We start from the raw sequence: 14,398 nt of genomic DNA, 5'->3' as shown, positions 1-14,398 counted from the left end.
CTTGCTGGCTGTGAGTCCCTTCACCCCACAGGACACAGCAATGACAAGGCAGAGCAGGCTGGTTAATGGGACCCCCAGCAGGAGCACTGTGGACCACCTGAGGAGGACACCACCACAAACCCAGATAAAAGGCATTTGTTTATGGTGTGAGATAATCAGAAACAGAAGGAACAATGAGTCTTGTAAGGCTGGTTCTTATGGGAAGCACAGCCACACCCTGCAAGGGTGGACCAGCAGCCAGGCAGGGCAGTAAGGGCTCCTCCACCACTGTGTACCCTCGGGCTCAGCCTTTTGTGGGACTTTCTGAGCACCCCCTATGAGGGTTTTGCTATTTTTTTTTTCCTCAGACTTACTCCCCATCACTTAATGCAAGGAAAACAAAGTTGACAGAGATTTACAACAAGTGATGAGACAAAGTGTTGTGTTAGCCCACATAGGACTGAGGTAACGTGCTGTAAAATGCATCTGTGCCATAAAATGCATCCATGTACTGCAGGGGGAACAGCACTGGCACAGCCCACAGTCAGGCTGCCCTCAGCACTCCCCAAGTGTGAGAGCTGTCTTGAGCCAGGTATTTCTAACAGATATCAATGTTTGCTTCTGCCGATGTCCAGTGGATTTTCTTCAGCCTGACCGCTCTTCATGACCTTATCTGAGGTCAAGATTTTGGCAAGGTGTCAGAGGTGATTTTGTTCTAGTCTGTACGTCTGCCTCGTATAAGAAACTTTTATTACCCATGATTTCAGGAATTCTGATGTGTTTTTTGAAACAGTGTATGTTTTTCTTTCAAATTGCAGTTAAAATCATCCTGGAGGAATCTGCACAGACACACCCTGCTGCATATCTGGGAGTGTGAGCTGCATCGTGACCAACATCAGGCCCAAGGGCCCCTTTCCACGCCCTTGCATTTGCAATGCATGGCTGAAACTGGACTTTCCACCTCTGCAGGCTCCCATGGGATGGCTGGGGCTAACCCCATTTCTGTGGTGGCTGAGCATGGCCTGGCAGCCTTGGCTTTGCTGACTCAGGCAGATGAAGCAGATGAGCTGTTCCAGCAAGCAGCTGGGCTCCACAGCACTGCCAGCCTGATGGATTGCTCCTTCTCTCTTCCTGGTCTCTTGAGCTGGCAAGCCCTCTAGCACTCCCGCCTTAGGATTGTACAAAAAAATCCCTTTTTTCTTTCAGGATACCAGTCTGTATTTTAGGTTGTTGGGAAAGATCCTCGGCATATTTTTCCTCAGTACCTTGTGCCAACCAAACAGCTCCCACTGCTGGGTTTCTCCTCTCCCCATTCCATTTACCTTCCTAAGTGTGCAGCAGCTTTCATCTTCTAAGCACTCACAAAATATGTTCCAGCAACCCTTTCTGTGCCGTGCCTGCTACTGCCCTGCTGCACACCAGTGAGAGAAAACTGACAATTTTATTAAAGAGCTGAGTTAGAGTCAACCATATCTAAAAGAGAGAAGCAAATGGTACTTAAAACACACTTCTGGATAGAGGGAATGTTGGAACATTAGGATAATTAGTGAAATTTCACTTTTATTTGTTCACCACTCTGCATCCCTAAGGATCTGTTGTCTCAGGTCAAGTCCCATAAAGCTGCTTTTGAAAAGTGTAAATTTTTTTTCCTTTTACAGTGAGGAATGTTATTGAAATATTTTGGGCAGCAAACACCCAGCCCTCTGACAGAAATTACCCCTCCATGGCTGCTGCCGCTGCTGTTACATTTCAAAACACATTCCCATTCAAACCACTGAAACATTCTGGTTTTTCATGGAAAACTGGAACTGCTTTGGTTCCACTCCTCCTTGAAATGCAAACATAAACCTGTGCAGGAAGTAAAGGCAGAACAATAGCCCTGGTTTGAGAGGACTAATTCATGCTTTGCCCTACCTTCCAGTCTCTGTCCCCGCTGTTGCGATATTCAAACTTGTATTTCACCGTGCATTCGTTGAAGGTTTGTACGTGGGGTGGAGGCTTCCACTCTACATCCAGAGAACCCAGGAGCCCAGGGTCAGTGATCTGAAGGTCTCGTGGGGGAGCAACTACATTAAAAACAAAGCAGAGGGTAAAACCGGGTGTCAAAGTGAAGAAAACAAACACAAAGCAGTCATGAAATTTGTTGGTATGATAAGTTGATATGATTTGTTGAAATGCAGCTGCTGGATGTGAAGTGCTGCTGGCTGCAGCCCTGGATGTTGAATACCCTGTTCTCAAAAAACCACACAAGCTCTGCTCCCACCCACCCCCCGAAAAACCAGTTTTACTGGTGCTCAGAGAAAACACTTGAGGACCATTGAAAATGCACACAGAATGCCACTTTTTGACACTCTCTTTCAAGATGTTTTAAGCAAAACTGCTGTCCTGGGGTGACCTTTCATGTCCTCTATTTGCTGACCTTCAACTCATGATATTTACCAACCTTCAGGACAGTTATCCCTGCAAACATTGTGTTCAGCACACACACCAATGCAGGATGACAGGTCAAAGCATGCTGTCAGGAGGATTTCTATTCCTTTACCATTATAGACACAAATCATCCATATTGCTTTAAATATTCCTTTCAAGTATATTAAAGATTAATGGGGAAAAAAAAAAACAAAACAGGAAAAAAAAGGGCAAAAACCAGAGAATTAGAATATTTCTTATTTTGGACATCTACCAATACTACACAAAAAGTGCCTTTACAGTTGATCTGGCTTTTATAAGAATATAAGGTGCTGATATATGTCAATAAATAAGTAAGTATTGTGGATGAATTCCATACTGTGTCCTAATGGTCCAGCTCTGTATGGAGTTGTCATTCACATAACAACAGCTGTCTGGCTGCTCAGTTTTATTAGCTGAAACAAAGTCAACTTTTGTTCATGTCTAAGGTCATTTTTCTCCACTGTCTAAAGGTGAGATTATCCATTTGGTTTCTGCATGATACACTTTATTTCCCAGGAATTTGGAGCCCATCTCCTGTCAGTGTCAGTCCAGCACTACCACCATTCTCCCTTTGAATCTGGCCTCCAGATCACTGGCTTCTCTAACACCTTTTTCATGTCTTCATCAGGATTTACACCATTTTCCCCTTTTATTATTTTTATAAACCCATGGTGAAAGCAGACCATAAGAATATTTTTCAGTGGAATATGGTGACATAAGTCCAGCTTTAATACGCTCCCTGAAAAGTTTGCAGGGTACATTGCTGGAGGATGTTTCTTCTACAGAAATTTTCCCAAATGAAACAAAACACACTTGGGGCAGCCATTTGAAAATCCCACTTTCCCCCATATGTGAAGCTCCATGGGAGATTTGTTGCTACAGTAGATGGTGAAGTAGGAGATGTATTTAGGATGATACTGGAGCAAGTGCTTGGGAAGCTCCTCCTGAGTGTTTAAATGCTGAGCCTCGCAGCACTGCAAACAAGGAAGCAAAAAGCTGCTAGCCTTTGTCGTGAGCCAGGTGATAAGCTGTCAAGAGATGATTAGATTGGTCAGAACTGGAATTTCTGACTGGCTATGAGTATGCTCTGAAATTTATTTACATCCTGAGCTTGAGCAAAACAGCAGTGTTTTTTCAAAAGAATTGTTATTGTAAGCAGCAATTCTTGCAAAATAAATTTTGACTGGATTTCAGAGGGAACAGAAAAGCTTCTTTTTGGGATGTTGCTGGCATTCTGGGATTTGATTGTTTTTTAAATGTCAGCACTGCCTCTTGCAGTTTCTCATTCTCACAAAAATGCATTACCTTCTCGCATCACCCATACAGAACACAGGACTAGAAATGCTCTATTCCATCATCCACTCTTGAAGAAAAGTTGCTCCTGGATGTTTCTTGTAAAAAACCGAACTAACAGCTTTTCCCCCTGATGTTTGTGGTGGTGAGTCAGGTGATGCTGAGCTGGCTGTGGGATACCCACTGCCCTCACAGCCACCCCTCCTGGCTGCTGGGCACGCTGATGTCACCAACATCACTGCTTTGGTGACAAACCCCTGCCTGTCCCCAGCTGCCCCCCACCACCTCTGTCCACACCATGCCCTCTGAGGCAGTGCAAGCAGCACGTGGGGTTTGCAAATTTCCACCTATTTTGCCAGTGGAAAAATGGCAGCCTGCCAGGTGTCCCCCTCTTATCTTCCACCTCTGTGCCTGCACTTCCCTGTGCTGCTCAGAGAGGTGGAGGTGACACTTACGTTTTCTGAAACCCATTTCAAAGGCAGCCTGCTCTGCTCAGCGTGGCAGCAGGGGGTTGCTGGCAGCTTTCTGTGTGTGCTGGCTGCCAAGACAGGCAGTCTCTCAGTGGCCTCCTGGGCAAGTTCTCACCTCTGCACCACGCACTGGTTACAGCAGGGAGGGAGGGCCAGACCTGCTCACCATCTCTCTGGGTGCGAAGTGCCAGCTGCCAGAGGCCAAAAGAGCCAGCAGGTGCAGTGCAGCAAAGAGATGCTCAAGGGCTTGAAGCAAAGGGTGCTTCAAGTGCCATTGCCAGGAGTGATAGCTTGAAGAGCAGTATTGTCTTAGAAGCATCATTCTCCAAGTACAAATAAGCCTTGTGTTTCTTACACCCAGCACAGTCTGTCTGGCAGGGACCATGCTCAGGAGCATTTATGTATCTGAGCAGAGTTTATATTTGATAACTCTCTATCAAACAGTGTATTTGCTGTGCACCAAAGGCAGTCTCTTCTCCTTTCAAATTCGCTCAGAAAAACATCCACTAAACACATAATATATTTAGACAATGGATTACAGGTTTATAAACCAGCCACTCGCACAGCAGTGCACACACACAGAAGTTTTGGTTGAAGGACAAGCTCCACAAAGGGCCCAAGTTAACACGAAGCAGGAGTTAGGCAGTGACACAACAGCACACCGGGTTTTACCTGTGGTGGGGGAGGAGGAGGCCAACACCCAGCCCCACACCAGAGCCACGGGGAGCACGGGAAGCCTCCAGGGAGCCATCAGAGGTCAGGGGTTCCACTGGCCAGGGGCAGGTCAGAAGAGCAGTCCAGCAGCGTGGGTGCGAGGGGGCTGCGGAGACACAGCGGAGTTCACAGCTTCAGCCTCACCGAGGGGCCCTGGTGTTCCCTCTGCAGGCTCAGCACTGACAATAAGCTGGCTTTACTTGTTTACCAAGGCTGATTAATCATTTCCCAGAGGACTTCTCTTTGCAACTTTTGGTGATGGTGGCACATGGCTTTGAAATAATTTCTGGCCAGCTAAGTACACTCTCCACAAGTGTGTCAGTCTGTACTCCAGTCACCAGCCCTCTGTCTCACGTCTTCTGTGGAAAGTGATTCAACCAAGAGACTGACACCCTGCCATGGGAAATGCCTTGGAGCAATGATATTTTCATTAAAAAAAAAAAAAAGAAACCAGAATGCCTGAGCCTTGCCTTATCCAATAAGCAGACACATCTTATGCAGCTATCGCCACCTTTTGCCTTTCCTGTTCCAGGACTTGGTAGGAATGGTAGGAATGCTTCTGAGAATTCTTCTTAGTTGTCATGGCAATATTTGAAGGGGACAGATTTATATTCCTGTGCAGGTCTGCTGAAAGGAAGATGGGGACTGAGAGGGAGAGGAGCAGAGTTTCCAGGGAGGGGGCTACTCCTTCTTTCAGATTTCATGCTGAAGCTGGGTAGAAATTACTGCCTACAGACACCCCAGCTCAGCAAGCTTCCCCATGCCAGAAAGCACATGCTGACAGGGTTTTAATTTTTTTCATACAGATACAGGTGTAGTTATAGATTACATAGAGATGGAGGATGAGAGAGATCTATAGATTGTATATATATATACAGATCTAGGTACATAAATAGGTATAGATATAGACATTAATCTTCCTGGAAGCTTGAGGCCACTGCTCGAGCTCCACTTGAGTAAGCACTTGGCAGGATCAATGTGAGCATGTAATTTATCACTGAGATCTATTCAGAAAACAAATTCATTTTATATTGCCCATACAAGCCTGGCTTAAGTAGGTGAAATCCCAGGTCAGACTCTGGCACAGCTGCTTCCTCCTCAGCACCCACAGCTACCATGCAACAATGTGAAATTGGGGCTCTGCTGAGCAACAGAACTTCAAGTTGCAGGGATCTTTAGAAATCTGATTGGAGGATTGGAGCCAAAAAAAACCTCCATCGCTGGAAAAAGTGGTTCAGGGTAGCCAGAGGAGGAGACAGGCTGTGCTGGCCAGGGTGTCTGTATGTGTTTAAAATAAACCAGAAATTCTAGCTGGCAACACATAGCAGCAACTAAAAATACACAACAATTTTAAAAGCAAATTTTCAATTTAAATTAATATCAAATCCCCCCAGTCCATCACATAATTCTAACTATTAAATCACATAAACCCATCACGTATGTATCCTTATTACATAAGTATTATTATTTCAGCAATACCAGTAATTTTTCTGCTTTGCTGTGAAATGAGAACGTGTAGTCAGAAAAAATTACTGGAATTACTTCTTTAACCTATCAAACACGGCATAAAACTTGTGTCAGTACAAACCTGGCTGTAGGCAGTGAGTCTGTGTTTCAGAAAGGTCCAAGGATGCAGTGACAAGGAGAGGCAGCTTACAGAGCTGGGAGAAGCAGCAGCTCTAACTCGGAGCTGATGAGCAGCAGCATCCAAGCACTGTGTGTGAGTGTTAGCACAGAAAGCTTCTTTTCATTTCCAGGACAGTTATTTGAATGTACTAATAGGATTTCACAAGGCGAGTAAAAATAAACAAAGGCTTTCACAGAGAGGTTTAAAACCTTCAAAGTGCTCTTACCTGGACCTCTAAGTGCATGGGAGCCCATCTACCTCAGGAGTGTAGGGCTCCTCAGCAGCTTCATGTCTGCTCTGCTCAAAGCTTTGTATTTCACAGAAATCTTGTGGTTTTTAAAGACTCCTCTCTGCTCTCCCCAGGGATCAGAAATCACATTGCAATGTAACGGCATCGGCCACACGGTCAGAGGCTTTATTAAGCACCAGAGGGAACATTGCCGTGATTTATGAGGTGCTGGTGTTAATTGTTGCTGTTATGTACTCAAGTGGGTCAAAGGTATGTTTGAAATACTGAAGTGATTAATTAAGATGAAAACCAAATGGCAGAACCAGTGCAGGCTCTCTGCTGGAGGCACACAGCTGTCCCCAGCAGCTGGCAGCCACAGCCCCACCACTCACTGCAGCCCCAATCATCGTCTCAGCCCACGTGGCTCTACCTGGGGGTCCCCAGGGCCATCCCCACCACAGAGCCTTCCCATAAGCTTGCTGGCTCTGGAGAAAATCCAGCCTCTCCTGGCTCCTGGGGCTCTGCAGGAAATACAGTGAATTATCCCTCCCCTCGCCCCTCTGCTGTGGCCAGGCATATCAGCCCTGAGCCTTCTACAGCCTTGCCTGCCACCATTTACTTCACCCCTGCTTTCCTGCATCACCCTGCAAGCCCTCCCTTGCCCCAGCCTGGAGAACTCTTGCAAGGAGCAGGTGCTTCAACTAGACCTGGTTTATCCCAGGTGAGAAATCTGTTACTGAAAAAAGGAATCTGATGGTTCCTGCTGCTCTAAGGACCATTCAAGGTCATGGCCAGGAACACACGAGTCAGTTATGGCTGTGTTGCCTCTTGTGAGCTGAAGGAATTTGACTGCAGCAGCTCCCCTCCAGGAGGGACAAGGGGGATGTTTTGGGAAGAGCAGAGCTGTGGTGCACATGCCCTGACAAGCAGCAGGCTGTGGCTCAGGCTGACTCTTCCCATGGCCAAATTTAGGCATCTTGAGAAAGAATTCAGCCATACAAAGGAGATGAGAAATGGCACCAGGAACTGAAGGAGTGCTTCTTGCTGGGAAGAAAAATGTGCTCCAAGCACCTGCACAAGTCTTACGGTATCGCTGTTTGATTTGAGGCCTGAATGAATGTGTTATCCCTTCCCAGCCGTAGTCCATGAGAATGTTTTGGAGCAGCAAAGGCAAGACGAGGCCCCTTTCCAGGTGCCAGCTGTCCTCTGCATGTCTCTGTGTGTGTGTGAAGACATGCAGAAATGTGTAGTGCTAAAACTCTCTCCTTGAGAGCCCTGTGAATTTTGGGGGTAAGGGAGTTATGTGTGAGTTGTCCCTTCACTGGAATTGCACAGTGCTGGCTTTTCCTTCTTACTTTGTGCAAAGAATGGCAAAAAAAGTCCCTTGCTGCTTGTAAATGTATGGCCTTGCTTTCAGAGTTATGCAAGATTAGAATTGAGCATTAATGTATTCTCGTTGTGTAAGCTATTTAAGCAGAAAAGGTCACACTGGACACATTGTTTGGAACAAATAAGAAGCATTTGCCAGCAGAGTGAATGCCAGTTCCCGAATGCTAGAACAGGCTCAATTCCTGAGAAAATTAGATTGGACAAAAATGCATAGCTGGGATTTGCAGCGATAGGACTCCACACCACAATCAGCAGCGCTGGAGCACCCAGGAAGGAGCAGAGAGTGCAGGTCTGCACTGAGCAGTGCCTGCTGGTCCAGCTGCTCTGGCCACCCTCCTGCTCAGAACAACTCCCTTTGTGAACAACAGATGCTTTTCTCATCCTCTCCTTGTGCTTGTGCTGGTACCTGCTGTTCCTGCTCTGTTCCTGCCCCTGCCAGTGTTGGTGCAACCTCCAAGCTGGTCCTGGAGGAGCTCAGCTGAGGGCACACCAGAGGGGATCCATGCCCTATTCCAGCAAAGCTGAGGGGAGGCACTGCCCGTGGGTGGGAGAGACATCAGTGGCCCAGGGCACACCTCTGCACAGGACTCAGACCTTAGCTGGTACCACCCTTACTGACTGGAGCTTGAGCAGTGTCCCAACAACCTGTGAGACAGGCAGGGACAATCCCTGGCTGTGCTGGACCAGAGCCTCAGGGCCCCGAAGTCAGGGCAGGGACAGGCAGGTGATTTGCATCTTAGTAACTGTTCTGTAAATGCGATTAAGTTGCAAAAAAAAAAAAATCCGTCATAAGGTGATGATAAGCTCATGGAAGAAGACGAAAATAAAACCAAGCCAGCTCTGGCTCACCAGCAAGCCCTGCACACAATGGGGAGGGTGTCCTGCCAGAGCTCTGTGTACTGAGCAGAACCTGGTGGCATCACTGCTGGCGGGGCTCAGCCTGCCCTGTGTCCCCCGTGCCCACCTGTCCTTGGAGGCCCCTGGTAGCAGCAGCAAAACTCCCCTGAGCACAGCAAGGAGCAAAGCCACAGGGACTGTTTCCCCTTTGATTGTCTGCCTTCCCTCTTGCAACAGTATTTGGAGGGTGACTCATCTGGTTTGCTCATGAATGAGGTTTTTTAGGATTTGTCAGCTGGGTGAGTGACTCCTGGAGTCTCTGTGTGCTCAGAACCATCTCACAGGAGCTTCCTCCTCCTCCCAGAGCATGGTCAGCTCCCAGAGTCTCACAGCTGCTCTCTGGGGCAAGATTAATAAAAGCACTAAAGCCAGGGGAATGCAAACTTGTGAAGGTGCCACCAGGCTGAATGAGAGATTTCAAAGAGCTGAGAATCCCCTGAGCTGGGATCTTGGACTATGACAGATATGCAGCTGCATGCAGAAATTAAAAAGCTCTTCTGTAAAAATCTGCTTCTGCTGGAGGAAATAAAGGAACAGCAGCATCATTGCTGAAATATTTCATTGCAAATGGCAAAGCAGTTGGCAAAGACCATTAGTGGAGCTAAATATAAAAAATGGGCCAAATCCTTTTTGGTTAAAATATATTTGATATATTCATCCCATTTGTGCTAAATTGGTTCTGTCAAGCAATCCATTGTCAAGCTAGATTAAAATATTGGGACGTGATAGTTCAAAATAAAAGCTTTCAACTTTGCAACCTCCATGTTTAGAAGCAGCTTTCTAATCACTGAAGTAACAACTGAAAGGTTCCAGCTATGAAGACACCATTTGGTGTGAAATAGCATGTTTCATTTGATCCAAAAGGATAGTTTTGAAATTGCCAGTGGCGTGGAAAATGGATGATTTGTAAAAGCCTTTTAACTGCCTCATGTTTCAGGGAAATCAGTCTCTTTTACAAAACTTGCATTAAACAAGCTCTTTCCAAGGCGCTGGGATAAAGGACTCAGTAATTCCAAGCAGACCAGTGGCCTCCAGCGCAGTGTTACAGATTGCACTGGAAAGGGGATGTCACCACAAGGTCAAGTGCCAGGAAAAGGAACACAGGGCATTGGCAACAGACTGAGTGTTGCAAGGAAAAAAATCCCTTCTTTGCATTCATAAATTAAACACTTGTGGCTGTTACGGGATTTCAGGAAATAATGGAAGGAATCCAGACTCTCTAGCAATACTCAGTATCAATATTTATTTTTCTGGTGCGTGGAGACCTCAGTTTTCCGTATTTCTTTGCTGATGGCTACTCTCCTGGCTTAGACAGCATCCTAAGAAGAGACAGCAGCTGTTTGAATGTGCCTGTGCCATGTGAGCCAGCAAGGCAGCTGCCATGGAGCTGGCTCCGCTGACATCTTTGCTTTCTGTAATCAGTGTTGTTCCCAGAAAGACCCATCCAGCCCAAAGTCAGGCGTCACACAGTCCCTCTGCCTTTCAGCTGACTCCGTGGCAGCCTCCCCACTGCCTACGAGGCACTCCTTACACAGATCCATCAACATTTTCCTGCAATCCCTGATGAAATGGTTTCTGTGTGGTGTGTCTGCTACCTTGGGAGCACCGAAGGATCCACAACCTGCTGGCTTCTGCCTTCACACTGAGTCATCTTTCACTCCTGGAGCAATTTCTTCCACAGCCTGCATGTACCCTTTGCTCACACAAGGACTTGCTCTGACTCTCCCTCTGATGCAACTGGGCTTAGACTGGGGGTTTAGCAGAGACCGCGAGAATAATTTAGTTCTTGTCATGGCACAGTGTCAGGTTTAATAAAGGACTCGGTGACTGTACTCTAGCATGTAAAACTTTTGTAGAAAAGAATTACAAAGCAGGGCTGAGGAATTAGACAGCGCTGAGCAATATGTGTAGCAATGCCTGGGAATCAGCCTGCAGGAAAAAAGGGTTCCAGGGGCTGAGGGTGTGCAGGGCATGCTGGGGAGAGGCTGGAAGGGGATCAGGAGCACAGCCTGGAATGCCAGGGCCCAAATTCTGCTGCTAAATGCACCAGGGCATTACAGAAAAAAACTGAAATGAAGACACAAAGCTGGCAGAGCAACAACTGCAATGGGTTATGAATACATCCAGAGGGAGATGTAAAAGAAGCTAAAAGTTATCTCCAGAACAGAGAGGCTCTGCCACAGCTCCCAGAAAGAGTTTAGGGGCGACAAAGAGCCGTGTACCGGAGACAGAGCTCTGCCACATGGCTGCTCTTGGCAGACCTGGCCGGTCCCAGCACCATCAGCACTGGGTGCAGTGGGGTCCTGTGGCTATGGCAGGCTCTGCCAGGGGACACAGGGCTTACATGGAAGAGCTGTGCATCCCTGTTCCTCAGGAAGGTGCCATTCCCCTGTTGCTCCTGTTCCTCCCTGCCTGCAGACTCGGATCTGTGCTGCCCAGAGTCAGGGGGAGCTGCTGACCCCATGCAGGAAAGCCCAGGGCTGCTCCAGGACCACTTTCTGCTCTTCAGGCAAGAGCAGACAGAAATAACACCTCGTACCAAACAGGCTGAGCTGTGAGCCCCAGTGGAGCAGAGAACATCCAAAGACAAATTGTTCTCACCCACACCATCTCCCCCTGCCTGTCCTGCAGGTTGGGCAGGAGCCAACCACAGCCTCCTGGGCAGCAGGCTCTGACCATGCAGGCACTCATTAAGAGTTAGAAAAACCTCCATTTGCTGCCTCCCACCAAATCCACCAGCCTGCTGGGGGGGGATGGTGGATACAACTGATCCCACCCCTGGCCCAGAGGCTGCCTTAGGAAAGACCAAAATCTCTCCACTTCAAAACTGAGCTTACCTGGAAAGGCGGAAGTCTTAAATCTTGGTGCAATCCTGAACGCAGTCTGAGCTGCAGTTACTGGAGCGAGCAGAGCAAGCTCCCAGGCTGGCTGCCATCCTGCTGCTGAAAACCTGAGTGCAGCACCGTGCCAGGAGCCTGGTGCCTTTCCATGAGAGCAGTTTTGTCGCCAGAGCGACGTGACCAATGGCAGCCAGGCGTTCAATCTCTTCTCCAGTGCTAAATCCTGGAAGGAGCTGACTTCTCATTGGGACTCTCCTGCCAGAGCCACACTCAACCTTCTGCCTGTGGTGAATGCCCAGGTCTCAGCCCAGCCTCCTTCCAGCACATCCTGCTGGTGGGCATTCACCATCTCCACTGGCCACCTGCCCTGCCTTGTACCAATCTTATCCCAGCAGCATTTGCCCCCAAAAGTAAATACTTTTGTGGTAAAAGTATTTACTCCCAGTGGTAAGTACTTCCAGCCTTGTTTTCAGGTTGGTCCAGAATTAGACAGACATATAAAATAAGAGGTTGAGAGTTGTTATTAAAGCAGAAACATTTCACCTGAAGTGCTGTCACAGTAACTGTGAAAACAAGGCTGGCAGCAGGGCAGCACTCTGCAGATTGGCCCAGGGAGTGTGGAGGGGGAAGGCAACAAAGCAGCATTCCTGACATGCAGGGATCAGCTGCCTCTGATGGCTCTGGCACAGGCAGCAAAGGGAGCCAATGATCCCACTCGGCATTCAGGCCATCCTAAAGAGAGAGTAACTTCCTGGCTTCTGCTTCCCTGCCTTGTCTTTTAAAACTGATTTATTCTCCACAAGCCTCCAAGTCCTTGGGATATGCAAAATAAATCTCCCTTCCCTTCTCCTTTAAACTCCATTCAATGCCTTGCATCAGCAAGTTTGCAGACATGTTGGCAGAGGTGTTCTGGTGGAATCACTGTGCAGTGGGAGTAATAAGTGAAAAAACAGATATTCTGTAGAGTTGAACGCCCTGACCTGGGCTGCCATGGAATCTGGCAATTCCCAGTCTCTTCCTTTTTGCTTCCTGCCTTGGTCTCCAATGGGGATGGAGCACGGCTGCTGCCTTGGGCAGAGCAGGATCTGCCAGGGGCCGAGCAGCCATCACCCCCACTGTAGGAAAAGGACATCCACAAGGACACCAGGACAGCCAGGCACCCCCGGCAGGCCAGCTGGGAGAAGTGGTCCATCCCAATAACAATGCAGCCAGGGAGCCCTGGGGCACCTTGCAGCCAGAATCTAATCCTGCCTTTGCTGCTGTGAGCAGGATGTGGCAGCCAGGTCCAGAGGGATGGGCACAGAGTCAGTGCCTGAACTGGCCAGCTGGCACATGCAGGAGAAAGGGCAAGGTCCAGGTCATCCTCACAGACTGGTCCTTGAACCCTGAGCTGCAACCCTGGGCATATAAAATAGCATTTTCCCTGGGGGCAGGAGGTTTTCCTGGAGTCTGAGGGGGTAGCAGTCCTGGCCTGCTCTCCTGTGCCTTCCCAGTTCTGTGTGGTGACCAGGGATCACCAATGCAAACAGCAGCCCAAGCATTTATGGCTCACATCAACAACTTACTGATGTTGAAAGCTGCTTTGTGAAATGTTTTATTAAAAGTACAGTTTGGCCTGACAGTGAACAAACTGAGAAGAAATTATTCCAAAAAAAACAAAAAAAAAACCCCAACAACCAAAAACCAGTCCAAAAATCCTGAAAGGATTTGTTCTTTCCAGATGCAGATCTTTGACACCTCCCCTAAGAGAGGAGTGTTAGCCCAGAATAACTGCTTGACCAGGACAGCATGATATCTGCTGACAGCTCTTATCAGCAAGCCAGTGCTCGATTAGGACAAGCCTAAAGAATGTAAGTTATATGAAAAGCTGTTTATATCTTCCCATAAAAGGAAAAGTATAGGAAGATACTTAAGTTAGGAATGACCACAAGATGGATTTCAAAACAGCCAGAATGTGGCTTGAAAAGGATGAGACAAATATTGGTGCAACAATAGTGTAAACACAGATACACACACACAGCTGTCTGAAAATCTGCAGCTTAAACACCCTGCACTCTGAGCAGATGCAACCAAAGTTATTTCAAGAACACAAACGTCAGTGTGTGTTCTTGAAATAAACTTAAAAATAAAGAGGTCCTGGAAAACTCTCAAAGTTATATAGAAATTATGGTATGCATAAATCCAAATTCTGCACTGCTACTGAACAGCTATGCTGAGTTTCAAACACACACACACATTCAAAATAAAATCATAATATAAAGTAGCTATAACTTACCATCACACTTTGGGATTTTCCTTTAAGCTAAGTAAGGTATAAGACAAAATACTTATTAGCTCTTAAAAAAAGAAAGCTGTAACAGTAAAATGGAAAAAAAACAGTCCTGCATATGTTCCTGTTCCTAGAGAGTAAGCTTCAATCAGCTGCATCTGACCAGGCAGCCTGAAAGTGTTCTGTGTGTAGGATGCTCAAGAAGAAATAGAGCAGACACTCAGTGCTCACAGACGTCAG

The 14,398-nt window shown here is 47.3% G+C and overlaps 1 protein-coding gene and 1 long non-coding RNA gene across 7 annotated transcripts in view; one reads left to right on the top strand and one right to left on the bottom strand.

The window, feature by feature from the left end:
• Window positions 1-1,898, top strand: part of LOC125333032 — a 21,176-nt gene extending 19,278 nt beyond the window's left edge. The window contains exon 7 of the long non-coding RNA XR_007206722.1: window positions 798-1,898. This is a non-coding gene — a long non-coding RNA (uncharacterized LOC125333032). The remainder of the gene's footprint in view (window positions 1-797) is intronic.
• Window positions 1-14,398, bottom strand: part of IL13RA2 (interleukin 13 receptor subunit alpha 2) — a 21,753-nt gene extending 7,355 nt beyond the window's left edge. The window contains exons 1-3 of one of the 6 annotated variants that reach the window (XM_048318525.1): window positions 14,165-14,398; window positions 4,866-5,013; window positions 1,894-2,045 (exon numbers count right to left, since the gene is read on the bottom strand). In XM_048318525.1, the coding sequence (XP_048174482.1) occupies window positions 1,894-2,045; window positions 4,866-4,944 (231 nt within the window). In that variant the 5' untranslated portion in view covers window positions 4,945-5,013; window positions 14,165-14,398. Of the gene's footprint in view, window positions 1-1,893; window positions 2,046-4,865; window positions 6,465-6,495; window positions 6,728-6,760; window positions 10,338-11,886; window positions 13,491-14,164 lie in introns of those variants that run through there. The other 5 variants (XM_048318527.1, XM_048318526.1, XM_048318524.1 and 2 more) reach the window with 5 other exon arrangements.

Source organism: Corvus hawaiiensis, chromosome 14 (genome assembly GCF_020740725.1).
Source record: "Corvus hawaiiensis isolate bCorHaw1 chromosome 14, bCorHaw1.pri.cur, whole genome shotgun sequence".
Classification (NCBI taxonomy): domain Eukaryota; kingdom Metazoa; phylum Chordata; class Aves; order Passeriformes; family Corvidae; genus Corvus; species Corvus hawaiiensis.
This window is presented reverse-complemented; position numbering and strand designations above follow the sequence as displayed.